The 26,188-nt window shown below is 51.2% G+C and overlaps 3 protein-coding genes across 14 annotated transcripts in view; 1 reads left to right on the forward strand and 2 right to left on the reverse strand.

Moving 5' to 3' along the window:
• Positions 1 to 4,303, reverse strand: part of WWP2 (WW domain containing E3 ubiquitin protein ligase 2) — a 34,693-nt gene extending 30,390 nt beyond the window's left edge. The window contains exons 1-4 of the mRNA XM_027903512.1: positions 4,195 to 4,303; positions 1,454 to 1,537; positions 660 to 807; positions 260 to 378 (exon numbers count right to left, since the gene is read on the reverse strand). Coding sequence (XP_027759313.1) covers positions 260 to 378; positions 660 to 807; positions 1,454 to 1,523 — 337 coding nt within the window. The 5' untranslated portion in view covers positions 1,524 to 1,537; positions 4,195 to 4,303. The remainder of the gene's footprint in view (positions 1 to 259; positions 379 to 659; positions 808 to 1,453; positions 1,538 to 4,194) is intronic.
• Positions 4,304 to 4,385: 82 nt separating this feature from the next.
• On the forward strand, positions 4,386 to 7,154 carry NOB1 (NIN1 (RPN12) binding protein 1 homolog). The gene is made up of 9 exons (XM_027903525.1): positions 4,386 to 4,469; positions 4,578 to 4,710; positions 4,845 to 4,978; positions 5,044 to 5,115; positions 5,200 to 5,337; positions 5,424 to 5,633; positions 5,928 to 6,025; positions 6,120 to 6,264; positions 6,645 to 7,154. The coding sequence occupies exons 1-9, from the start codon at positions 4,392 to 4,394 to the stop codon at positions 6,912 to 6,914; spliced, it is 1,278 nt and encodes a 425-aa protein (XP_027759326.1). The 5' UTR covers positions 4,386 to 4,391; the 3' UTR covers positions 6,915 to 7,154.
• Positions 7,155 to 9,260: 2,106 nt separating this feature from the next.
• The window catches only part of NFAT5 (nuclear factor of activated T cells 5), a 56,448-nt gene continuing 39,520 nt past the window's right edge, over positions 9,261 to 26,188 (reverse strand). For 7 of the 12 annotated variants that reach the window (XM_027903535.1, XM_027903603.1, XM_027903594.1 and 4 more), the window contains 9 exons: positions 25,943 to 26,115; positions 22,842 to 22,976; positions 22,618 to 22,670; positions 21,776 to 21,908; positions 21,180 to 21,260; positions 19,282 to 19,430; positions 16,350 to 18,783; positions 15,440 to 15,686; positions 9,261 to 14,699 (listed from right to left, as the gene is read on the reverse strand). In XM_027903535.1, the coding sequence (XP_027759336.1) occupies positions 15,448 to 15,686; positions 16,350 to 18,783; positions 19,282 to 19,430; positions 21,180 to 21,260; positions 21,776 to 21,908; positions 22,618 to 22,670; positions 22,842 to 22,976; positions 25,943 to 26,115 (3,397 nt within the window). In that variant the 3' untranslated portion in view covers positions 9,261 to 14,699; positions 15,440 to 15,447. The remainder of the gene's footprint in view (positions 14,700 to 15,439; positions 15,687 to 16,349; positions 18,784 to 19,281; positions 19,431 to 21,179; positions 21,261 to 21,775; positions 21,909 to 22,617; positions 22,671 to 22,841; positions 22,977 to 25,942; positions 26,116 to 26,188) is intronic. The other 5 variants (XM_027903554.1, XM_027903562.1, XM_027903578.1 and 2 more) reach the window with 5 other exon arrangements.

Raw genomic sequence — 26,188 nt, forward strand, 5'->3', positions numbered from 1 at the left:
TAACCGCAAACGGCAGCAAATAGCAGAGGGGTTTGTGTTTCCGAGCCGGCTGCAGCACCCTGGCTGACGTGGGCACGGCTGACGGGGGCATGGCTGACGCAGGTACAGCTTCCGTCACACCCGGCCCCCAGCCCAGCTGCACAATGGGACCTTGTTCCCTCACGGGGAGCACAGGAGCTGCTGCGGCCATCCCTCTCCTCCGGGCAGGTGAGGGGCAGGACCCCCACCGGGGGAGGCCGTGGGACGCCCTGATACGTACGCTTCCCACTGCTCTGCAGCAGGTTGCTGAGGCTGATGGAGGCAGCGCCGAGCAGCTCGTTCCTCAGGGTATGGCAGATCCACACCTTCAGCTCCAGGTGGCTCTGAGCCGTGACATTCCTGTAGAGACCAGAGAAGGGGGCTGTCACCGTGGCCTCGTGCCTGCTCTGTGCTTCGGCAGCGGGCAGTGCCAGCTCCAGGGAGAAGAGGGAGGTGGGCAAGGCCAAGGGGCAACAGGAGACCCCCCTTCCTGCTGCCCTCCCAGCCTGGTTGTCCCTGACAGAGTCATCGTCCAGGGGGAAAAGCTCTGTGACAGCTGAATGTCCCAAGCCAACAGCCCAGCAGAGCACAGGGAGCCAGCCCTGGCACCAGCTCCACACCAGGGGGTCACACGCACTCACAGGGTGAGGATCTCATTCCACAGCAGCTCGGAGATGCCCATCTGCTTCCCCGTCTTCTTGGTCTCACTGGGCAGCCCGTCTCCAGCCACCTCCACGTAGCAGTTCATGCGTGCCGGGCGGCTCTGGGCCTTGGGCTTCACGGACACCACTGGGCAGGGACAGCCATGGGGTCAGGGGGGAGCCCTCGGCCCTGCCCTCACCCCCCACCCCGTCCCTGCCAGCTCGGGGACCAGGACTCACCACAGCGCTGGGAGAGGGGGAGCAGGAAGCGATGGCTGTCACCAGCCTGATCACTGCCTAGCCCCACCTTCAACCCTCCCGAGGGCTGCAGGGGAGTCAGTGTCCCCACAGGCACCTCCCTGCCTCAGGGCACAGGAGCACGGTGGGGGCACCCCCGGGCCAGCAGTGCCGGACAGAGGGGCAGAGCTGAGGACAGTTCCGAGGGGACACGGCTCTGAGGGGACGCGGCTCTGAGGGGATGCGGCTCTGAGGGGACGTGGCTCTGAGGGGACGCGGCTCTGAGGGGACGCGGCTCCGGGTGCCGGGAGCCATCTCGCGGCCATGAGAGCACCGGCGGGGCCCTGGCAGGGCCACGGAGCCACGTCCCCACGGCAGCCGGGCGGGGAAGCAGCCCAGCCCAGCCCAGCCCAGCCCAGCCCAGCCCAGCCCACAGGGCAGTGCCGGCCACCCCAGCCCCTGCTTCCCCTGGGAAGGGCTCCCAGCCCGGGGTGCAGCAGAGCACACACAGCCCCCATTCCCAGCAGAGGAAATGCCAGTGAGGCAGCGGGACCCACCTTTTACAGAGAGCTGGGACTTCTCGCAGGGCGGCCCGGCCCTGGCCCTGCTGGAGCTGGCAGCGGCCATGGCATCACCCCCGGCTGGAAGCACAGAGAGGAGACACCTCAGCACTGGGCTGAGGGAGCCAGGGCTGCACTGGGGTCCCAGCCTGGGGCCCAAACACAGCTTGGGTGCCACTGAGAGTGACCCACATGGCAGGAGACTGGGCAAGGGATGGGCAACACCCAGGAAACACAGGCTCCCTCTCGTTCCTGATAAACCAGCCCTGCACCACAGGCAACACTACGTCCTTGGGAGAGAAACCTCCTTTGGGACAGTAACCCTCTTCAACGGCACAGCCACAAGCTGGGCAGTGTCAGCTCTCCAGACACCCTGTCTGAGCACTGCAGCTCCCCTGACCCAAAGGCCAGTGCTGATCAGGTGACAGAGCAGGCACCAAAGCCCTGCCCCAAGACAGCACCTCACAAGCAGCCCAAACATCACCACACGTGGGATCCCTCAGAAGGGGCACGGCAGTGGCACTGGAAGGACAGAGTGAGGTCCTGTCACAGCACAGAGAAATGGCTACATCCCTCAAGGGCAGCCCTGGTCTCATCCTTAAGGTTGGGATAGATCTCCAGGATCATCGAGTCCAACCTGTGCCCGATCCCCACCTTGTCACCCAGCCCAGAGCACTGAGTGCCACGTCCAGTCGTTCCTTCAACACCTCCAGGGATGGGGACTCCACCACCTCCCTGGGCAGCCTCTTCAAATGCCTGACAATCCTTTCTAGGAGGAAATTTCTCCTGAAATCCTACAGGAAAATCCATCCTGTCTACTCTAAGCAATGCCAGAGGGGCCTGAGGCTGCAGCTGCTGTGGGCACGGGGCAGGCCCAGCTGCACACCCAGAGTTCCCGGTTCCCCCGTACTCCCACCATTTCCTCCCTCCCGGGTGTCATGTCCTTGTCATGGCACTCCCCCTGCCCCTCCTGCTGCACCTTCCCCTCCGTGTCACCCCCAGGCAGGAAGGACACATGCTGTGACACTAGGGAGGGTGGCAGGACATGTGGCCAGGCCTCTGCTGAAACCACGGACCACAGAGCAGAGGGTGAAGTCACACATCACACAGGAGCACGAGGTGCTGGGACCACAAGTCAGCCCTGGGCTCACTGCTCCTCCTCCCACCATTCCAGGAGAAGTTGGAGAGGACAGAGGTCAAGGTCACGGCCCAGAGACGCCAACACAGGAGGGCAGACGGGGGCATTCGCTGCCCACCTGGGCAAAGCAAAGAGAAGCCTCACCTGTCACCCTGGGCAGCAGTGAGAGCTCAGCGGGGTCAAATTCAACCTCCTCCCACGACACTAAGCCCAAGAGTTCCCCCTCTGCCTGGCCACAACCGGGGTACCTCCAACCTCTCCCTTCCCTGATCAGGGCAAGCAGAAAAAGGAGAGAAGCATCTCCAACATCTCCAGCCCCTCTCCCTGTGCTGTAGTTTCCTCCCTGCCCTGTCCCCACATCCTCATCAGGCTGTACCGAGCTCCATCCCATTTGCAGGTTCCCAGTGAAATCCCCTCTCCCAGGGTCTCCCCTCTCCATGCCAGCCCTGTGCGACCCCCCCAAGCACAGCAAACCTGCCCAGCACCCCAGAGCCTGGCTGTGCCTCATGCAGCTCTGCCTGGGAATCCTCCTTTGGCACGGCCAGCCACTGTCTCGGCTCCATTCCACACACCCGACTCCCAGCCCCTCGCTGGGGGGGGGGTCACTCACCACGCTCATTGACTCACTGTTACACAGTTACTCCATTTCTCCCGGCAGAGCACCCCGACCTGCCCTGAGGGTACTGGATATGGCTCATCCGCATGACTACTGTGACTCCTCAGCTCTGCAATCACAAGATTGTTGTGGTGCCATTCCCATGGCACAGGGAGCAGCTGGGCACTACCCCTGCTATGCCAGCCCGTGCACAGCCCTGTCCCGTCCGGGATGCCTCTATCCCTTTTTCTTTCAAATCCTGCCTCTTTTCCCCATTTTCTCTTTTCCCCGATTCCTCACCGTTTTGCTGTCGCTGGCTCTGACATCCCCAGCCACGTCAAACCCCACGGCCCCCAGAGACCCGCGGTGCCCAGCGCCGTTCCTCAGGCACAGCTTTGCTCTCCCTCGGCCCTTCCCCGCTCCCGCACACCCCGCGCTCCCCTCGGGGCGCTCCCGCACCCCCAAACGGCGGGATCCCGCTTGGAAGGCCGAGGCCTCCTTCCTCCCCGGGGTTCCCGTGTCCGACAGCCCGGCCCGGCCTCCCGGGAACGGGGCCGGTGCTGCCACTCCCCGCGTACACGGAGTCACCCGTGGGGCCGCCCCGGGAGCGAACACCGCGACCCGCCCCGGGACCGGCCGGTGCCGCTCCACACAGAGCCGGGCCCGCGGGCACTGCGAAGGGAGCCGGGACCGGGCAGCCCCTGCCGGGGCCCCGGGCCGGTACCGGCACAGGCCGGGCAGAGCCTGAGGCGCCCAGCAGGCCCTACCTGTCGGCCGGACGGGAGCGCCCGGGTACCGGGCCGACCGGGTCGTACCAGGAAGGGAAGCCGGGCCGGGCCTGGCCCGGCCCAACCCAAAGCAACCGAATCCGATTCGGCCCGGCCCGGCCCGGCCCGGCCCGGCCCGGCCCATCCCATCCCATCCCATCCCATCCCATCCCATCCCATCCCATCCCATCCCATCCCACCCCACCCCACCCCACTTCGTCCCGTCCCGTCCCGTTACCGGTGGCCGCTCCACTCCCGCTCCCCGGCTCCGGTCATGTGATCCCGGCCCGCCACGTGACCATGCCACCCGGAAGCGCTCCCGGGGCTCCGCCGCCGCTCCCGCCTTGTCCCGGCCCGGACCACAACTCCCGGCGTGCCCCGCGCCCGAACCAAAGCTCCCGGGGTGCCCCGCGCGGACGGCGGCCGGGCGGGGCCATGGGGGGCGCAGACATGGCGCGTGTGCCGCACGTCGTGGCCGACACGGGCGCGTTCCTGAGCGCGGCCCCGCTGCAGGTACGAAGGACACCGGGGGGAGGCGGGGGGACACCCCGGGGGGAGGCGGGGGGACAGGGGGGCGTGGGGGGACAGCGGGACCGGGCCGGCGTGACGGCGCTCCCGCAGGACATCGCAGACGCGCTGTACACCGTGCCCGAGGTGCTCGCCGAGATCCGCGACCGCCCCACACGCCGCCGCCTCGCCGCGCTGCCCTGTGAGCTGCGGGTCCGCCGCCCGCGGCCCGACCTGCTGCGCCTCGGTGAGTACCGGGGTGCCGGGACCCACTCTAGGGCCGCCGGGACCTGCCTCGGGGGTACCGGGACCTGCCCCGGCCCAGTCCCACGGGGGCCGCCCCGCCCGGCCCGGCTCCGACAGTCCCTCCGCCCCTCGCAGTGACCGACTTCTCCAAGAAGACCGGGGACTACCCGAGCCTCTCGGCCGCCGACCTGCAGGTGCTCGCCCTCACGTGCCAGCTCCAGGCCGAGACCGACGGCCCCGGCGGGGTCCGCTGGGAGCCGCAGGACAAGGTACGACCCGCCCGGGGAGGGGGCTCCGGCCCCAGCGCCCCCGCCCACCCCGCTGTCCCCCCCAGGTGCGGCTCAGCTCCACCCCGCGGCACCCCGAGGCCCCCCTGCACCTCGCCGGCTTCCACTTGCCCGCCAAGGTAGGGAGGGGAAGGGCGGGAAGGGGAGGGCGTGCAGCCCCCCGGAGCCCCGGGCGGTGAGGAACCCTGCGCTGTGCCCCCCAGCACAGACCCCCGGGGAAGGGGCAGCGCCAGCCCAGCCTTGAGCACGGCCCGGTCCCGACAGAGAGTGACCAGTTCAGCTCCTTCCTATACTGGCGGCCACCCCTGCCCAGCATCGAGGAGGAGCTGCAGGAGCTGCTGGTGAGACCCAGGGCCCCTCCCTCTCCCTGCTCCCCTGTTTCTGGCTGTTCCCGACCCCCATGTGCCATCCTGTCTCGTGCCCCCAGAGCACCCAGGCCATCTCCCTCTGCCCCGAGAAGCCCCAGAGCCTCGGGGATGGGGCCAGTGCTGGTGAGGAGGAGGAGGAGGAGGAGAGCGATGACGAGGGCTGGATAACACCCAGCAACCTGAAGCAGGCCCAGCAGGACGCGGGGCTCTGTGACACAGACCCCACCGGGGTCCAGGTTGGCTGTGTCACCACGGACTTCGCCATGCAGGTGTGGCTGGGCTGGGGCAGGGCGGTTGGGCTGGCATGGGGGGCTGTGGGGGCACGTTCAGGCCTCAGGGCTGGTTCCACCAGCTGAGGCAGGGACAAGTCCTTGGACAGGGTGGGAGCAGCTCTGTGGCGGCTCCTTGTCAAAGCCAGCTGGTTCTCTCCGGGTCAGAGGCCTCTGTGAGTGTCTCTTCTGTCAGGGTCTCTGCTCTGGGCCCCTCCCTGCCCAGGCTGGCAGACCCTGGGTGACGCTCCCCCCAGTCCCAGCTCAGTGTCCTGGTTTGTCCCTCCCATGCAGAACGTGCTGCTGCAGATGGGGCTCCACGTGCTGGCAGTGAACGGGAGGCTGATCCGCCAGGCCCGGAGCTACATTCTGCGCTGCCACGGCTGCTTCAGGTGCGGGAGCGTGGGGAGGGGGCTGGGGGGGCCCTGCTCCTGGACTGAGCCTGTGTTCCATGGCCCAGAGAACCCCCCTGTCCCTGCCTTGCAGGACCACCTCAGACATGACCAAGGTTTTCTGTCCCCACTGTGGTAACAAGACCCTGAAGAAGGTCGCCGTGAGCGTCAGTGATGACGGGAGCCTCCACATGCACTTCTCCCGCAACCCCAAGGTGCTGAACCCCCGAGGGCTCAGGGTGAGTACCTGGACAGGATCATGGAATCACGGAGGTTGGAAAAGCTCTCCAGGATCACCGAGTCCAACCTGTGCCCAATCCCCACCTTGTCACCCAGCCCAGAGCACTGAGTGCCACATCCAGTCATTCCTTGGACACTCCCTGGGCAGCCTCTTCCAATGCCTGACAATCCTTTCCAGGAATAAATTCCTCCACTGGGCCCCCAGGGACACGACCCTGGCCTGTGGCTGGCAGGTTGGAGGGAATCAAAGCGAAACTGTGAACATCATATAGGTGTTCCACTCGACCCCAGGGCTTTTGGGCTTCCCTGCTCAGTTCTCCAGAGGCCTGTGGTCCCTTGAGCCCCCATGACCCACAGCTGACCCCTTGTCCCCCGGCAGTACCCGCTGCCGGCGCCGCAGGGCGGCAAACACGCCAACAACCCGCACCTGGTGGAGGACCAGCGGTTCCCGCAGCAGCGGCTCTCCCGCAAGGCTCGCCAGAAAACCAACGTGTTCGACCCCGACTACCTGGCCGGGGTGTCCCCGTTCGCCGAGCACGACGTGCACAGCCGGGCTGCCAACCTGCACATCCGTGACACCGCGCTGGGCGCCGGCCGGCGCCGCCTCAACCCCAACGCCGTCACCAGGAGGTTTGGGAAGAAGAGGTGAGGGGTGGGATGTGGCCCCCCACCTGCAGGACCCACCTGCCCAGGTGTTGTGAGGGCTGTGGGAGGGTGAGGCCTCTCCCAAACCTGGAAACGGGCTGGGCTGTTCCTTCCCTGCTCTGCGGGTGCCCAGAGCGGCTGCATCTCTTTGGTTTGGGGAAGTTCCCACCAGCTTGGAGGTGGGTGAGGTGGTGCCTTCCCTGCTCAGCCCCAGGCAACAGCTGTCTTAATAAACACAAAACTCCCATAGCAACGTGGCTCAGTCTTGTTTCTGTGGCTGCCTGTGCCATAGTGAGCCTGCCTCTGAGCCTTGAGAATGGGAGGGAGGGAGGATTCCTCGGGGTGTTTTGTCCCATGGCCCCACAGTGGCATTAGCCAGGGAAGGATAATGAGCTCCAGAAAGACAAAAGCCAGTGGTAGGGGTTTGTGTTTCACTCTGGCATTGGGTGATGCCCAGGGCTGAGGGGGGATGCCCTGGGGGAAAGCTCTGTGGATAAATCTCCTGAAATCTTTCACAGTCAAGCATTCTGCACAGCTCTCGATGCAGTTTCTTCTTATCCCTGCTGAAATTGTTCAAAATCATATAATTCACAATACCAGCTGCAGCCCCTGGTCCTGGAGAGGTCAGGGATTGCAAGGTGGGAGCAGGAAGGGAAAACACGCCTGGGCCTCCCTATGCCCAGGTCATTCTTACTGTGTTTGCACTAAGATGCAGATCAAGGGAATGAGGCAACAAACCCCAAAATCCTGCTGGGGAGGTGGCAACTCCCATCATCTTGGCTTTGGACTCCTGGCCTCATCTCCCTGAGGCAGAACAGCCCCTAACACCCTGAGGGAGATTCTGCATCTCCCCAAGTCCCTCGGTGATGGAATCCCAGACTACGGAAGCAATTCCCTTGGTTACAATTTGCAGGCTTGGTTGGGCAGCCCCCCCAGTGGTTAGTGGGGGGCTCCACACCACAAAGTCAATGGAAAATGCTGGGATGTGATTCCAAAGTGCCTTTTCTTACACAACAGCTGCAGCAGGACACAGCTCCAGACCAGCACCAGATGGTTCCCAGCTGGACCATTCCACACTGGTGAGCGGAGCTTCCTCCCGGCAGAGGGAAGATGCCCTTGGAAAAACCACCACAAGACTTTACACAGCAAAATGAAAACTTTCATCGTTTTATTCTCGACTGCAGCTGTTTACAGAAATATAGTTGCGAGTATACAAATGTCCCAATAGAAGCAAAATATTTTTTTTTTAATATTCAACAAGTTATCACAGGAGAGCTAAAAACATAGATGCAAATAAAATATCCCCTCATAGACAAACTGAAAACACCGGGAATCAGTGCTTGGAAAACCCCACCTACGAAAGCCATATACACAGAACTGCACGAAGGAGTATCTGGTGCTACTTTCACATTGCAGGACACAGAAGAGGCAGCTCAGCGGTGGACGGTGCACCCAGAACCACTGGAACACCTGCAGACAGGTGAGGAGGCCACCAGAGGTGCAGCCAGAAACAGGCTGGAGCTCTGCTCAGAAGGGGTTGCAGTTTACCCAGCATCAGCTCAGATGGAAATAGTTCAAATCACCTTGTTTTATCCAGAATAAAAGAGCTTCAGGAATACTGCAGGCTGCTAAGGACACTGGAATGTGATCCCAGTCTGCAACACTCAAAAGAGCCACTTTCAAACAAACTTCCCTCCAGGCACCGTTACCCCAAACAGCTCCTGCCCAAGGACACTGAGGTCAGGCCATTCCCAGCTCCCAGTGGAGCAGCTCCAGAGGCCAAAACCAAGCCAAGGCCATTTATCTGTCACCTGAACACAGGACCCTTCCCTAATCCCAAGCCTGGAGCAAAGCATGCAGCTGGAATGCCACCCAGTGGCTGCTGGGTAAGGGAGCCTTGGAACCTGAACCTCGGATTCCTCACCCCCTCCCCATCCAGGGAATGTTACCTGGCAATTTAATGAACTGTAACAGCAAAAAGGAAAGGGCAGAGATGGGCCCTGCAAACTCCAAGAGAAGAAATAAGGACACTGGCTGGCAGCGTGGTGGTGGTGATCTGGTGAACCCTGCACCAGAACAACAATGCCTGATCCACCCCATGTCGAATTCCAGCAGAACGTGCTGGATTTGGCATGAAAAGTTATGGTGGACACGACACACACCGTTGATTTTGTGACCTGGATTTTACAGCATGAAGCTGTGCCAGGGCAGGATTAGGTTGGATATCAGGAAAAGGTTCTTCCCCCAGAGGGTGGTTGGGCACTGAACAGGCTCCCTGGGGCAATGGTCACAGCCCCAAGGCTGACAGAGCTCAAGGAGCATTTGGACAATGCTCTCAGGACGGGGTGGGGTTGTTGAGGTGTCCTGTGCAGAGCCAGGATTTGGACTGGATGGTTCCTGTGGGTCTCTTCCAACTTAGCATATTCCATGATTCTTAGGTTTTAACTCCTCACACAACCTGTAAGGAATCAGCACAAGACATCAGGTTCCTCATGGCCAAAACCCAAGGGGAGCTTCCCTGGCTTTCAAGGAGTTCTCTTGAAATTGACTGTTGCAGTAACAATTCAGATAAAAATACTTTACAGACTCCTGCCCCTATGGGAATAAAGAGGAATGGCAGAGGAAGCTTCTCCTCCCTAACCCAACACAACCAGCTGAGCAACAGGGCCCCTTTGCTACACAACAAGGACCAACACACCCGACTGGTGTGAGGGCAGCTCCTCCGCAGCACAGCCACCACCATTCCCTGTCTGCACGGGCTGCTGGGACACTGGGATTGGGAAGGGTCCCACAGGGACTCAAAGGAAGCCGGACAGGAGCTCAGGGGATGCAGGAAGCCTGTGCTGCCACTGCTCATCCTCAGATAGGCCTCCACCTGCTTGTCAGTTCCACCCTAACCCAGATCTGCAAGTATTAATAAAAAGATATAAAAATACAAAAGTGGTCACAGCTGTTCCAACCCACAGATTTCAGTGACATTCACAAGCAAAGCAAATGCTGGAGCCACGTTACCAACAGGGCCACATGTACAGGACTGAGAGGTGCTGAGACAGCTACTCATGACTACAAAAACCTCCTACTAAGGAAAAGGAATATTATTTTACGTTTATAAAAATGTAAATATAATAGTATTCTATGCATGTGTCTAGTTATTTATATAGAACAGATATGACTCCTCTATGTACATATATATAATCCTAGAATATACAGGCAGTGCATATTTACATTCCTATACAGAATGTGAGAGAGGAAAAGCCTCTCCTCCTGTGTAACCCCTCCGAGCCCCCACTCCTCTAGAGAATTTGGCAAGTTCCCTTTTACAGGAGCTTGCCCCCTGCTGTATTTTTCTTTATATCTAAAAACATTTATCCCATTTCCAACCCTGACCCTCTTGCTCATCCTGGAGCAGTGGGCACGGACTCCCTGCTCTGGGCACCATGGGCATCACAACTGGCATAACCGGGCTGAGCACAAACACAAAGGACTCACAATCTGTCCCAAAATGTTCATTAAGTCCAAATTAAAACAACTCCCCTGAACAAACACAGCATCTCAGTGCTGTTTCCTTTTAGCTTCTAAAGAACAGAGCTGCTCCCAGTCCTCTGGACCACAAAACCCACTGACTCCTTGAAAGTCGATTTTGCACTAATGAGAAGTCACCAATGATCAGTATTTCCTCTTTTCACCTTCCACCTACAGCTCAGAGCATGCCAAGCAACTCCCTCTCCTTGGTCCTGCTTGTCCCACTTAGTGCTCCCTACACTCCTCTCCTGTCATGCCCCTGGAAAAGGAACCAAACAGTTGCCAAGCAGAGGCACAAGAAATCAGGAATAAAAATCTGTTCAGACACGTTTTCCTTTTAAAAATTAGATCCTAAATCAAAATCTCAATAGAAACTTTAAAAAAATAAAGTTGCAACTTACCCAAATGAGGGGAATGTCCACTGATACAGCTGCCCAGACTTGGCACTTCCAGTAAAAAACCTGCCAATGTTTAACTGCTCGGGCCTTATTTTTATCTTAAAACTACATGGGAAGCAACCACCCTGTCAGTGATTAGAGGTAATTATAATAAATGATGGGAGATTCAATATCCACTTCAGAACTGCCAGCCTGGAATTGCTTCTTGAACTAGATTTGTATTAAAATAAGAGCAAAGCATTTGGCTCGCTGAAAGATCAGGCAGTGAAGAGGCAATTAATAACAACTTGCTAATTACGCAAAAAGCACCAGTAAGCCCCTGCCAGAGATGTTCAGCTAAAACTGCGCATTAAGTGTTGGGGGTGTGATTTTTGTGTCTCTGTGGACACTCACAAGGTAAAAGTGGCCAAAAGAACATGTGTGGACACGGGACTGTGCCTGGCAGGTTCCTCTCCCTAAACCCTCACCTGTGCCCACAAACTGTGCTCTGACATCCCCCATGGATGCTGGATTTACAGAGACTAAAACCTCGGGGTCTTCCTTCTCAGCTAAAGGGACCAGACACAGTGCCAGCACTCCGTGTGCTCCGAGAGAGCAAAGGGGGAAACACCGGGATCAAACAAAGCAGATAAGGCTTCACTGACCAATCTCAACTGCTTAATTACAGAAGTAAATGCTCAGGACTCTGGTAAAACACAGATGTGGCTCCTGTGACATCCTGCAGCCTGTCCTTCAGCTCTTTTTTGGCTGATTCAACCCTTCCATCCTCTGGAACAGCTCCGAGCACACGCCAACCGCTGAGCAACCTCTTCAGTCACAGACAAATACTTTTTGTAACCAAATCACATGTTCAAAGTGTTGTACATTTAAACATTGACCTAAAATGAACAGGTAAATTTAACACAAGGAAAGGAGGTGTTTCCAGAAGGGAAAACTGGGATAGCACAGCCCTTGGTTGGTTTGTTTTGTAACTCTTTTTCTCTTCTCTTCACAAGCGATCTCAAACAAACCCGCAGTTCAGACGTACCCTTCCCTGGAGCTGTGGCAGTCCTGGGATGAGGTTCTCTTCTGGGCACCCATCCTGTTCCATGGAGAATTGGTCCCTGGTGACTTGGCACTGACCAACACACGGATACACCCCTTCGGAACAACGAACGAACTGAAGCAGCACAGAGTGAACTGATCATTCCTGTCACTTCTCCTGTGTATGATGGCCCCAGGTGACACCCAACAGCTTGTCCTGGGAAATGGATCCTGCAAACACCATCAGTTCCTTTTCCAATAACTGGCTATGGACTTCCACGGCCCTCTGGAAGTTGTTTCAGTCCATAGTTCTCAGTCTGAGCCCCACAGAGCACTTGGTCACTGCTGTGAGGCTGCTGCTTTCGTGTCATGAACCATTACAAGATGTTGTTAATATTTTGTCTTAGCAGGGGAAAAGAAAAAAACCAAAACAACAAACCCACAGAAAGAAAAAGTCTGGTTGGGGTTAAAGCAGCTCTGGACATGATGCAGCAGGAAATTTGTTTTGTCATGATTAAAATTTTCGAAGTTTGAGCATAATTATAAATTAAGAGTTAAAACACAGAGGCGCTAATAATAAAATATTAAATAGGTAATGAGAGTGGAGAAAAGCTGAATGGCTCATTCTGAGGGAAACCCCAATATTTCATATGTAATATAATCCTAAATGCCTCTGGGTTTCCTTCCCAGACTGTGAGTGAGGGACACACCGAACACAGAGCGAAGCTTCTCATGGCCAGCTGGACCAACACTGCCTGATGGAATGGCGAGAGATGAACACGTTATTTATGTTGCAAAAAGTACTTAAATACTCAATAAAGACATAACAAACCCCACCCCACCCCACTGTTATCAGACGCCACGTTGTGGTAGAACATCAGACAAACTCACAAATTTACCACAAAAATGTGTGGCAAAAAGAATATTTTATATATATGTATATATATATATTTTTTATATTTATGCCAATGTACTCACTCAGTACAAATAGCAAAATAGTTATACCATTTCCTAAATACAAAATATAGCTTTCCAAAAAAATGAAACACACATTAGATATAAACCATCCAAAACTTGAACGATTGAAAACTGTATTCAAAATTAAATGACCCAGAGCAGGTCTCTTTCTGAAAAGTTCCCTTCATATCGGCAAGAAGCCTTACTACTGAAAACGTAATTCAATGCCTCTCAATGAGAGAGAGAAAGAGAGAGACAGAAAGAGAAAGTGAACGTCGTGACAGACCCACAAACGGGGAAAATCCAGGAAAACCAACAAAAACTCTACACGGCTCAACTACGCACACGAGTTAAGGGGAAAACACACAGTAAACAGACTCGAGGAACTTAAAAAAAAAAAAAACATTTACAGACTGTTCTTTTGTTATTTCAAATAACAAAAATGTAAAATGACGTGATACCAACTACACTCTACGAGGCGTTACGGCCGCCCGGGGAGCGGGAGGAGAACACGGATCTGAGCGAGGCTGTAGTGAGAGATCACAAACTGTCCCGAGAGTTGAAGCACCCAAAAAATTCACATGCCTCACAATACACCTGCATGGTCTGGAGTGGGTTGTTTTTACATTCGGTAACATCAGTCAATGATTTATTTCTGAATTAAACATGACAATCTAGAAACCAGACTTGGGGCTTGGCGGTAGAAAAAGGAAAAATCACTTCAGAACTGCAATGAGCTCCATGTGCTACAAAGATGCAACAGCTCAGGACGAAGTGATGTTTTAAGAAGGCTTAAAAATGATGCAATTTGCCCCTACTTGGAGTAAAGCCAAGCTGAAGATTTCCATCAGTCACAGCTGGAAAACGGCGGGTTAAGGGGGATTCCTGCGTTTCGAAGGTGGTGGGGAAATTGCTTCCTCCCTCCTTACTCCTTGATTATTTATCAAAGCTTTTACTGACTAAGCAATTTACTGCCAAGGATTCCTAAAAGCTGCTTCTGAGCTTTAAAGCCAGTAGGATATTTATGTCTTTTCTTTAAAAACACAGTATGGAACTGAGGGAGAGAAGGAAAACCATGGAAAGAATGAAAGGGAGAAGGCTGGTTTGGGAACAGCTAATGAGACTTTACAGAGCTCCAACCCATCAGTCAGAGTGAGAGACACAGAGGAGTTCCTTCCTCAGCCAGAATGTCCTTTTCAAGCTGAAGATGTTTTAGAGGAGAAAATTTTAAGAGCAACTGGAAGTTCCCCTTCATTTCTTCATTTTGCAGAGCAACCAAAGCCTTGCTCTATGTACAGCTAAGAGATGTGGAAAATTGCTAATCCCATTTTCAGATGGGAATTGCCCACCTCTGGCTATCTATAGCAACTCTGATTGGTTATATCAGCATTTTCAACTAATAAATTGTAGATTTGGCTGTCCCACTCCATGTCAATTGTGAGATCCCATCACTTACTGACAGCTGAGTCACAGCTCATGTCAGAGGGAACTGCTGTTCCTGCTTCATGAGCTTTCCTAGGCAAAAGAGGGGATGGTGAAGAAGGAAGAGGAGGGAAAAAGTAAACATGGTAACATGGATTACCTTCTAACAACAATAATAACTGACCAGATATGCTTTAAATTCAAAGAGCCCCCACAGTAATGAGGTTTAGGAACCTGGTAACAGCCCAATCCCACGCCCTAATAACACAAAGCATAACTCCTCAGCATTATTGGCACTACAGAGCCCAAATTCCATGGCTGTGGCCCCAGGTCTGCCACTGGCCACGTGTGTGCTCTTTAGAGAGGGCCACTTTTCCACAGAAGCAATCAGTTCCACGCAGCCTAATCCAGAGTCGGAAGGTCTGAGAGGATCTGGGAAATTGTCGCTTTTTTTCTTCACAGAATTTCTGCAGAAGAAAACAAGCAGAAAAGTCACACAGAGCTAACCACAGTCACCTTCCTACTGCTGTGTAGTGCCTTCATCTTCAAAGTGTTCCTCACGAGCAGCAGCAAACTGGGGGCGAGTAGCAAGAGAAGGCTTTGTGGAGATCTTAAAGCCCTTTCCAGTACCCAAAGGGGGTTTCCAGAAGAGCTGTGGAGGGACTTTGGACAAGGGTCCAGAGTGACAGGGCAACTGGGAATGCCTTTAAGCTGAAAGAAGGCAGTGTTACACTAGTTATTAGGAATTGTTTTGCCTCAGCCTGTGGCACACTCAGGACCTGCCATATTCCACCAAAACTTTTCACACTATGTTATTATAACTTAGGGGGCAAGTTTAGAACAGTTCAGACTTGAGGTGTTTGTTATTTACTCAGTAAGCTTTAAGTTTTAACTGCAGTCACATTTCATGAGGCTTTGATGTGTCAAGCTGTCAGTGATCCACTCTCCTTCCTAATGAAATACCAGGCAGTGACAGCAGATGACAAAACATACAAGAAGCGAACAACAGGCCCGACCTCAACCAACAGTTGCATACAAATTCTGACTTGGTTTAATAACTTCATGCTGGTGTTATAGTCTTAATTCAGCATCACTGGTGGTTTAGCTGACCTCTTAAAGCACAGTCATACACTCAAAGGTAAAAGTGCACCGTACAAAAGCACAGGTGTGGCAGGACAGAACCCAGACACCCAACCTCATCACTTACTTGCCAGATTAGAAGGAGCCAGCCATGTTGTTCCCCTGGTTTTGCAAGGACACGAGCAGATCATCAATTTTCTCCATGTTCTGGTTGGGTGCCATCGCCGGCGGCAGCGGCGCCGGCTCCGAGATCTGCTGGGACAGGAGCGCCGGCACCGCCGCCTGCCCCTCGCCCTGGGGCTGCCCGGGCTGGCCCATGGCCATCAGCTCCTCCGGCAGCGGGGCTGGCCCCGAGGTGAGCAGCTGGCCACAGTCTGGGGGCAGGAAGGGAACACAGGAGCATTTCAGTGAGGGTAAGAACCAACACACACTCGGTACGGGGTCCAAACACACACCACGGCAGAGCTGCTATAACCTGCTGTAATCATCACCTGCACCTCTCACTCCTGAAGCTACACAGCTACCTACAGACTCTCAGAAAAAAAGGATCTACATCCCACAGAATTTGTCATGGAAGGCAGATGCAGAGAGGGAACAGGGGAATACAGCTGCAGGTCTATACAGCTAAATACTTTACCTGACATTTTTCTGGACTACACAGCTTCCAAAATCCTTACTTTCCTTCAGCAATGTGTGGATAAAGCCAACACCCATACTGTGGAAATCAAATTCAGCAAGAGGAATGCTCTTTTAAGAGACCACAATCATTCTAGATTAGATATTAGGGAGCAATTCTTCCCCGTGAGGGTGGTGAGGCCCTGGCACAGGTTGCCCAGAGAAGCTGTGGCTGCCCCATTCCCGGAAGTGTCCAAGGCCGCGTTGGACGGGGCTTGGAGCAACCTGGGCTAGTGGAAGGTGTCCCTGCCCGTGGCAGGGGTGTGAAATAAGATAAAATTTTCAGTGCCCCTTCCCACCCAAACCATTCTATGATGTATGAGAATCTCCTCCCAATTGCAAGCTCAGCATCTGTCACTTACTGTTTTGGATGCCAAACAGGAATATTCCTGATGTCTGCTGGGACGACGCGGGGGAATTCTGCAGCTGGTTGATGGCACCTCCCGCTGTGTTGTGGAACAAAGGGGCCTGCTGCTGGGGAGGAGAGGCAGTTCCTGGCAGTCCTGCCATGCTGTTCTGGGAGGAGTACATGGGAGACTGCTGCAGCTCTGGCTGGCTCATGCTGTTCTGCAGGGCAGACATGGAAGCTGAGGAGATGAACAGGGTGACTTGTTGCTCTTGAGAACTTGGGGACCCTTGGACCAGCTGAATCTGGGGCGAGTTATGGAAGATGGTTGGCTGCTGTGCTTCGGCCTGGTTGGAGCCAGGATTTTGGAGAGAAGACACTGGAGTCTGACTCTGGAATTGCATGGGCTGCTGCTCCTGGTTTATCGACGCCATGTTCGTCTGTGGATGGAAAATGGACTGGCCTTGCTGCTCCTGGTTGGTAACTGGGTTTTGATTTGGATTGAAAATCATGTTCTGTTTTTGAGAAGCCATGGTACCCATTGCGTTTTGATTGCTGAACATCATGTTCTGCTGCTGCTGCTGCTGCTGTTCTTGTGCTGGAGGACTGCTCTGGATAGCAACGATCGAATGCTGAGGCTGGAAGATGGCTCCTTGTTGGTTCTGCGGGATGGAGCTGGACTGGATGGAGCCCAACGACACTTGAGACTGAAACAAACCCTGCTGAGCAGGCTGGGTCTGGGGCTGCTCCTGGGGAAGCATAGAACTCTGGATATGAGATATCTGGGTCTGCTGCTGGAAAGAAGTCTGCTGTTCAGTGTTTGTTGCTGTCTGAAGAGAAGAAATGGAATTTGGGCTTGTAAAGAATGACATCTGTTCTTCCTGAGTGGCAGGGTTGCTCATGGAACTCTGGGAGAGGAACATGTTGGCAGACTGTTGGTCTTGAGGAACCGAGGAGCTCTGCAAGACACCCATGGCATTCTGAGAGTGGAACATCGGGGGCTGCAGTTGGTCAGAGGAGTTAGTGTTGGTCTGGTTGTGGACAATGGAATTTGAGCTATGAAAAAGAGAGCCTTGTGTTTCCTGGGATATATTCTGAGTATCACCAATAGGATTCTGAGAGTGGAAAAGCTGAGCCTGTGAGTGCGGAGACTGCTGCATGAAGCTTCCCGACTGGATCGACATCATTTCCCCACCTTGCTGGAACAGGCCCCCCCCTTGCTGCTGAGTCCCACTCGCCTGGACACTCATCATGGTTTTGGTAGATGAGAAGAGATTAACCTGGGACTGGCTTTCCCCACTGTGCTGCATCTGAACCATGGTTTGAAACACAGAGCTCTGCATCTGCTTATTCTGCCCCGAAGCCTCTTCTCCATCTGCAGAATTGGATGCCTGGAACATGGCAGGGCCGTTGTTGGAGACCTGCTGCTGAGCAGGGGCGGCCGCCTCGCTCCCCGAGACACCGGGGGACGAGGAGAATAATTCACACTGCATTTGCATGTCTTCATTAGTTGATAACCCACTCATCATGTGAGAAGCCTGCTGGTACACTGGGGACTGCTGCAGGGCTCCGTTCCCCGACGTTGTGGAGGAGAACAGATCCGACTGCATCGGCGTGGCCGCCGGGCACATGTTCTGCTGGATCCCGATCACCATCGCCGCCGACGTCTCCATCGCCTGCTGCTGCTGCTGCTGCTGCTGCTGGGGGTTGGACAGGGAGTTCTCGGGCTGAGAGTGAACGTTCTCAGCTCGCCCAGGCAAAAGGTTCTCCGCTCTGGAATGGACACCTGTGTCTGAGGAGGAAAATATCCCAGGATTTACGCTATTCTGTATCTGACTGACCTGCTGAAAGATATCTGCGTTCAGCTGATCTTGGACATCCTCACTGCTGTCTGAACCAGAGAACAGAACGGAAGATAACTGCTGCTGAGCTTCCAAAACCTGCTGCACCAAGTCAACGTTCCTATTGCTGCCAGTGGCAGTGTTGGTTGCAAAATTCCCTGCCTGGAGCTGCTGTATCGTGTTCTGTAACTGACTCACGCCACTGGCCGATGAGAAGATACTCGATGAAATCTGCTGCTGCAAGGCCTGTGCTGGCTCTGAGAGCGTGGACTGTTGTTGTTGTGATGCATCAGTCAACTGTGACAGAGTCACTACTGTGCCATCCGACTGCAGCACTTCCCTGGTCTGGGAATCCCTTGTTTGGAACTGGGCAGCCTGCTGCAGTAACGCGTCGCTGTTCTGCAGCTGCCCCGGAGTGGACACTGCTGAGAAGCTGCCAGGCTGGGAAATGTCCTGGGTCTGGATCGTGGTCAGGGGCTCTGGATTGTACACCTTGGGCTGGATTTGCTGCTGGTTTTCACTTTCAGAAGGTAAATGGGAAGCAGAAGTTGATATGCCAGACATGCTGTTTTCCAATGTTTGTTGAGTTGGTCCAACCACATTTGAAGCCTGAAAAAAGCAAGACATTGGGCAACTTATAAATTTAATTGGGTGATGCTGATAAAATTTCCCCCAATCCCTTATGTCCAGGGAAGATCAGAGGGAGATGTAATGGCTGTGCATCTCTCCAGACATACCCAAACCAGCAAGAAAATGATTACCAATGGAATTGCTACTTCAAGGATGGAGTTAAGGCACAATTTAACGAAAGCAATGCTAGGAACTGATTAAAAGAATATTCTTACAGTACTTCAATAGTTCTGTACCACAGCACAAAAAGCATCATCACAGAATCACTATCCAAGTCTGGGTGCAGGAGCCAGGTGAGTTATCTAAGGAAATTGTCTGTTGTTTTACTCCTGCTCTGTGATCATGTTTTGCCCAGACTGATCCTGGACATGGCATTTTCGCCGTCTATTACTCTCCTCCACTATTAAAGCATGGACCAAGGGGTGGATGTAACTGGGACTCTCAAAGCTTCTGTTCTCAGTTCCCCACCAAACTCACCTGGAACGTGGGGGGAGAGTGTTTTTCTGCACTTACTTCCATTGGAGCCACATCTTCGTTCTTAATCATACTGCTTGGCATGAGTGGAGTTATCAAGGCACTAGGAAGAATGTTCACCTTCTCCAGGTTACAGCCTGTGGCCTTCACTGCTGCAGCCACAAATACAATGCATTAGATCACTTCAGTATTAAATTTAATCTCACAGAATCACTGAATGGTTTGGGTTTGGAAGGGACCTTAGAGGCATCCAGTTCCAACCCCCTGCCCCAGGCAGGGACACTTTCCACTAGACCAGGCTGCTCCAATCTGAACACTTCTAATGATTTTTCCTGGTCCACGTAAAAAATTACATAAGATATCCCAGATTTTTGCTGTAAAGAAATTAACCTTCCTGATTTTAAATACTGCTGAAATTGAGCTTAAATGAAAACCAACAGGAAAGTCTGTAAAAAACATCGTTCCATAAGTCCTTTCAAGCATATTAGAGCAATAATCCTCAATGTAAAGCAACAGATCTCCATGCTTTAACCCAATTTAAACCTTACAATAAGGTGGCAGTAAAATTTCTGCACATGTACATGAAGTGGGGAAGGACAGAGCACAAAAAGCACATGAAACTGTCTGACCTCTGGTTCATGATCAACCTGGAGCAGAACAGGTACAGGAATGAACTGTCACAGAAGAGATGGTGGCAGAAACCCACATGAGAAGGTAAACTCAGATTTATTGCATAAATTAGATGAGGATATGAAGGAACAGAAATAGCATGTTGTGTTCTAAGGAACAGCAACTGTTCTGTAGCAGGTGGGATCTTCTCTCAGTGAAGCCTCCCCACTAAATTAGAGGGATGTCAGGCTTACCCTGTACACTAGTTATTATTTTCCTAATTTTTTCAATCTGGCTCCTAGAAATCTTACCAGTCCTTTTGCCAGCTTGTTTCACTGCCCTACATATTTTTGCATATTTCTCCTCCAAGTATTCTCGGCAGGTTTAAACTCATCAGATCTTGTATTATCCTCCCTAACAAGTTGTAAAGTCAACTTGTAAATCCATCCCTGCCAAGACCAAGCTCTTAACTTCAAACACGAGCTCTGTGGGTCTCACCTGCAGCCATGGATTCCTATCACACCTGGGATCACACTCCTCACCTTCAACCTGCTTTTCCAGAGCAGGCTGTGGAAATTTCCAGTCATCTCTGTGCACCACTGGAGTCTTAACAGGCAACCAAGAGACATTTCCTTCCTCTATTTCAATACTAGAAGGATCAATTCATACTTTAAAAAATAGGTAAATCTAAAACTTGTTCCCTTAGAAGGAAATGACAAACTCTGCATGGACAGAACGGTCAGGAAAAAAATCCTCACTGAAGGAAATCAGTTGAAATTCCCAAAATGAACGTTTTTAACTAGACCCACTGAAAGCAGTGTTACTAAACCTATAAAACACAGCTTCTGAAAGACACCAAGTTGCCACATTTGTGTTTTTTCAGTGCTCAGTCCTTCCCCACTACTGTGTTTAGGTGTGGTTTTGCCTAAATTAACACTACACAGTTTCTAAATCCTTTGTATTAACTGCCATCTTAGGTTTCTTTTTAGCTCTTCACTTGCAAACATATTAAATAAAGATTAGGCTGCAGGGCCTGAGGCATGAAAAATGGGGAAAAAAGTTCAATATTATTTTTTCCAAAGTTTTTGTTCTATATTCATTCATATTAAAATATACTTAAAGGTACTGTTATAAAGTAAAATATTCAGAATCCGAGAACAAACCTCCCTGTTTGAACAGGGCCAGATTTTATAAGCACAGACTTATCACAGGATGTCTGATTCATTGCTCCAAATTTGGGTAAGAATTTAGAGTTAAATTATTAACAACACTGATAAGAATCAATTTAGTACCTTTTATAGCCTCTTCAAAAGAACAATGTTGGGCTGGGCTGGAGATTTCCTTCTTCACATTAACATTCAGAGTCCCAGCTGCTGAGACAAAACACATTCAGAACTTCCTATGTTAAATCAGCAAACATGCCAAAACCAAACAAAGCAAACCAAAACAGTTACTTATAGCTTAAAAAAATTCAGGTTCTTTGAAACCTTCGCCCTGTGTATTGTGATATAGATAGATAAATAAACAAGAATACGAGGTGAGCAAACTGCAGCTTTCCTCAGGATAAAGCCTGGTGGGATTTCTTGGTTTATCTGGTGCACTGTATGGAATACGTCTATTTTTTTTCCTGTTCAGCTTCATTCTGATCCTTAAACTAGAAATGGATGCTGCTGTCTCCAGGCAGCTGGAATTTGAGGTATTTACCACATAAATGAGAAAAGTAAAGCCTTCAGATTTTATTATTAACAGAGCAAACCTCCCATGAAGAGAAGTTTGGAAAGATCCAAGTTACTTAACGTTCCTGTGGTATGGATTAAACAGTGAAATCAGAGCTGAGATGGTTCAGCAAGTGAAATGCCCACCCCTCCCCAGTGTGTGTGTCACACACCTGGATCTGGAGTGTAGGTAAAGGGCTGCACATCGTGAGATCTCCCAGCGTTGGTCACCACGTATATTCCCACAGAAACAGCTGAGGTTATTTGCTGGTCGTGATATGGTGGCACCTTCACAATAAGGTGATTCTGCAAGGCAAACATCATTGAAAAAAAATCACATTTTATTATTATTGACCTTAATTGTATTTACTTACATCAAAAGAGAGAAATAGGCTGATAAACCACCATAAAAAAAAAAGGCACAGAGGGGAAATGTGTGCGTGGGATCCTGCCTTTGGAGGTGGGATCAGGATGGCCCTTGTTTGACATCATCTGCATTTCATAATTCTCCAATTTCAGCCCAACAGTCCATAATGATTGCTGTCTTTAGTTGTGTCAAAAAGAATAAATAAATATTCTGTAAAACATTTCACAGTGGAAGAGAAATTCAGCCAGGTACAACGACTCTGGTGTACAGGCAATCTATTTCCATTCCGTAGTAACTCAGTGTGTCCTTAGGAAAACTGCTGGGAAAACCTAATTAGGCATTTTAATTGTATTGTATGTAAGGGCAAAGACCTGCTCACCAAACTGTGGTACCCAACTTCTCAATGAGAAAGGAACACTATACTTGCGTAAAACCAAAATTACATTCTGCCAGACTCACTATAGAACTTATGTGAAGAAAAAGAATATTATTTCTAGAAATGCACAGCAAGAGGGAAAGGCTTTATTGATTTTTCTATGGAAACAGCCAGAATATTTTGTAATTAAAAATATTATAATAATAATAGCAACAGTAGCAACAATAAGAATAGTAATAATAACAGTAGTAGTAATAGTAACAATAGAGTACCTGATGAAATAATTCCATGTCTATCTCAGCTTCTGCCTTCCAAGAATTCTCATCTAAATGAAAATTAAAAAGCAGAATTTACTGCACATGTCATAGAGCAATTTATTTTTGTGCCTTTGATTCTGCTCCTCAGTTTGCTCTCCACAAATGAGCTTTACTAAGCAATGGAACCCCAACCCCAAGCTCTCCTCAGCACCCCAAGCCAGCACTGCTTTCACACTAACCAGAAACATTCTCTTGGAAAATCACTTTTGTTCCCTTTAAGAAGTTCTTGCCAATCAGAAAAACTTCTTCTTCACCCTTCACTGAACAGCTGTGGAGACTTTTCTTTAGGATCTCTGGAACTCCCGCTGGTTGAGCTGCAAGGGAAAAACAGTTTGAAATCAAGAAAATATCAACATACAAAAAACCCTACTTACAGGGTTATCAAGTAGAGAACAAAATAATTCCTGATCTTCCTCCTTCACTACATCATCCATGACAAACTCTTCAGAAGATAATAATTTCCATTATTTTCTCACAAAAATCACACTTAGGTCAATGATTTGCTAATAATATTTTTCTTTTCCTCCTGCCTTTATTAAATCTTCTAAATGAAACTTTCAGTGTTGGAGCCAAAGCTCAACAAGTGCTCAGAAGAGAAGAGAACGTGGTGCTGTAATTCCCTGGCATTGACAGAGATCAAAGGCCTCAGCCCTTGGCCACACCTGAAGCCCCCCTGCAAATTCAGCCTTAAGATCATAAAAAACTTAGTTTTTTACAAAACCTTATTTTGTTCTGCTCTGTAAAAAAGTGCAGACGTGGTAAGTGCCCTGTTACCTGGGGGGTTTTACACTTGTTTTTTTTTGACATGACATACATTTTCTGGCTGGTGCAAGAACCCAGGGCTTGGGGCAACCTGGTCTAGTGGAAGGTGACCCTGTCATGGCAGGGGGCGGAACTGGATGGGCTTGAAGGTCCCTTCCAAATCCTTGCAAGAGTCCCATCCCTGCAGCTGGGGATTTTAGCAATATATATCCAATAAATAAGCAAAGAGGATGTGGACAGCTCTGTGCCAGCGACTCAGATGACAATTTATGTAACACTTATCACCAACTGTCTTTGCTGCAAACCATTCCTATTCTTCTGAAAGCCTAAACCACAGAAGACCACACATGTTAAACAAGCACTACAGACAATTTTAACAGACATATATTTTAAAATAATGTGCTTTGACATACTTATTATAAAAAAGCTGCAGTTTCTAGTAAAAGTTCCCCAACCCCCTTTCCCACTCCCCATAAATCCCCTGGCACACGCTCGTGCTCTGCACTTGCGCGGCCCACTTTGAGCGTTTATTAAAAATATTCTCAGGCCTTACTACACAGCACAACATACATCCTGCACCACTCCAAATTATTTAATGACCTTTCAGAAAGGATTTCTCTACAACTCTCGCAGAGGGTTCCCAGGCAACCGTTACGCAACGACTGAATATGCTCAAGGCACATGAAAAGAGTAACTGGATTTAGGTTTGCTAACAAGTTAACAAAGCCTATTTAAAACACAGGCCTTAAATAAAGAGCCTGTAGCTACTTAAAGCCTTTTCTGTGGTTTCAGGAACATTATTAGTTATGAAACACAACATTAACGGGCTCTGATGAGGGAAAATGCAAACCTTGTTGAGAAGGTACAGCACACATCTGCAGTGAGGTGTATGCAGCAAACAAACCTGGTGTAATGTGCTTGAGGAGATGATTTATATAATAAATAAATAATGGCCAGTCTTCGCGAACGAAGAATCGGGGAAGGTCTTTCCACCTTCCAGCCTGCGCATTGGATTTTTTAGGTGAGACACAGTGTGCGCGGAACTGAGCCCACCTTTTAATCCTGAGGTTCATCTGCCGGGGCCAAGCGAGCTTGAGCAGTGGCAGCGAGGTCCTCAGGACGTAGATGGATTGCCTTACAGGGCTAGCGAGCTCCATCTGCCCAGGGAGTGTCCCTGACCGGGAATTGAATCCGGGCCTCAGCGGTGACAGCGCCGCATCCTTAACCACTAGACCACCAGAGGCTCCACTTTATATGTACAAATAATGTAATAAACAACATTATTTTATGCCATTTTGATCAGCCAGGACATACATGCCTGCACTACTGGGTTGGCCAAGGTCTTCTGCACATCACCATAACTTCAACATAAGCTACAACAGCAGCACAGAATCCTGGAAAGAGTCTCAGGACTTCCCCTCTCAACCCTCACACCATAATCAGCATTATCCACATATTCCCCAAAGACACAAGTCTGACCAGAGTATTTTGCTCCTTTGTTTTTGGCTTCCAGCATCTAAAATTCCTGGGCAATCCCTTAGCAACTTACACAATTGAGAAGATTTTCTTAGTGAGTGACCAAACCCCAGCTTGCCAAAAACTAAAACAATTCACTCTTTACTGCATCAAATACAGCTTTTTTCAGCTAAACAGCCTTTTTTAAAATCGGTCTTTAAGTGTTTCACCTCAGACTCTCAGCTTCTGCTCACAATAGTGAGGTTTAATCTGTTTAAGAAAATGGCAGGGGTGTGGAACGAGATGAGCTTTAAGATCCCTTCGCACCTAAACCACTCCAGGGTTCTGTGATTCCCTTTTCCTCATTGGTCAGTGGAACCTCCCCAGCCACGGCAGCCAGCTGTGCTTGTGCTAAACAGAGCATTTTAATAAAGAGCTATAAAAAGTTTTGTTCTTGCACTGCACCAGAACAGATTCAGCCTCTGGCCCATCCCAGGACTACTCAGAAAGCCATGCCCACTGACTTACTGCAAGTCTTTTCTAGTGCTGAAAGCTGATGGATGAATGTGACATTACAGAAGAGATTAAAGGTTGTATCAAAAAGTCACTATTCAAAGCAACCATGACAAAAAATGTGAACTTTTAAGAGGCAAAAATTCATTTCACTGAAGAGCATAAATGTATAACTATTTTTAAATAGTGGTCAATAATTTTAACTAATATCTCACCCCAAATAAAAATCAATCTACATAATCTTAGCTAGCAATTCTGAAATAATCACTGATTACCATGGGTATTTTTTTCCCCCAAGGCATAAAATCATAGAATCATTTAGATTGGAAAAGAGCCCAAAGACCATCAAGTCCAACCTGTGCCCGATCCCCACCTTGTCACCCAGCCCAGAGCACTGAGTGCACGTCGTCATTCCTTGGACAACTCCAGGGATGGGGACTCCACCACTTCCCTGGGCAGCCCCTTCCAGTGCCTGACCGCCCTCTTTCTGTGAAGAAATCACACTAAACCCCAGACTGCCCTAAAATCAGCGTTTTGGTTTGACACTCACTGCACAGAATGGGGGAAGAAGGCGTCTGCAGGGTCAGGGTGGAGCCGTCCTTGCGTGTGATGTTGACGCGAAAGACCAGCCGGGCGCGTGTGCTCTTCTTCTTGGACCCAGCAATCCCTATCCTGGCTTCAACATCAGCATTCCTCAGCTTCAGGATTCCCACACAATCAACCCTAACAACACAGAAGAGTACAGAGTTTAATAGTTTAGTAAGTTCAGTATCTTAAATAATCTTTCAAGGAGTTC

This window comes from Empidonax traillii, unplaced genomic scaffold (assembly GCF_003031625.1).
Source record: "Empidonax traillii isolate 1590-97213 ecotype Southwest subspecies unplaced genomic scaffold, ASM303162v1 scaffold23:size2178997, whole genome shotgun sequence".
NCBI classification, from domain to species: domain Eukaryota; kingdom Metazoa; phylum Chordata; class Aves; order Passeriformes; family Tyrannidae; genus Empidonax; species Empidonax traillii.

Excerpts from the sequence above, each read along its gene's own strand:
- NOB1 (XM_027903525.1), top strand. The coding sequence starts at position 4,392 with ATGGGGGGCGCAGACATGGCGCGTGTGCCGCACGTCGTGGCCGACACG. Across the intron at positions 5,116-5,199 it reads GCTTCCACTTGCCCGCCAAG|CACAGACCCCCGGGGAAGGG; the intron begins GTAGGGAGGGGA and ends TGTGCCCCCCAG. Across the intron at positions 6,026-6,119 it reads CGCTGCCACGGCTGCTTCAG|GACCACCTCAGACATGACCA; the intron begins GTGCGGGAGCGT and ends CCTGCCTTGCAG.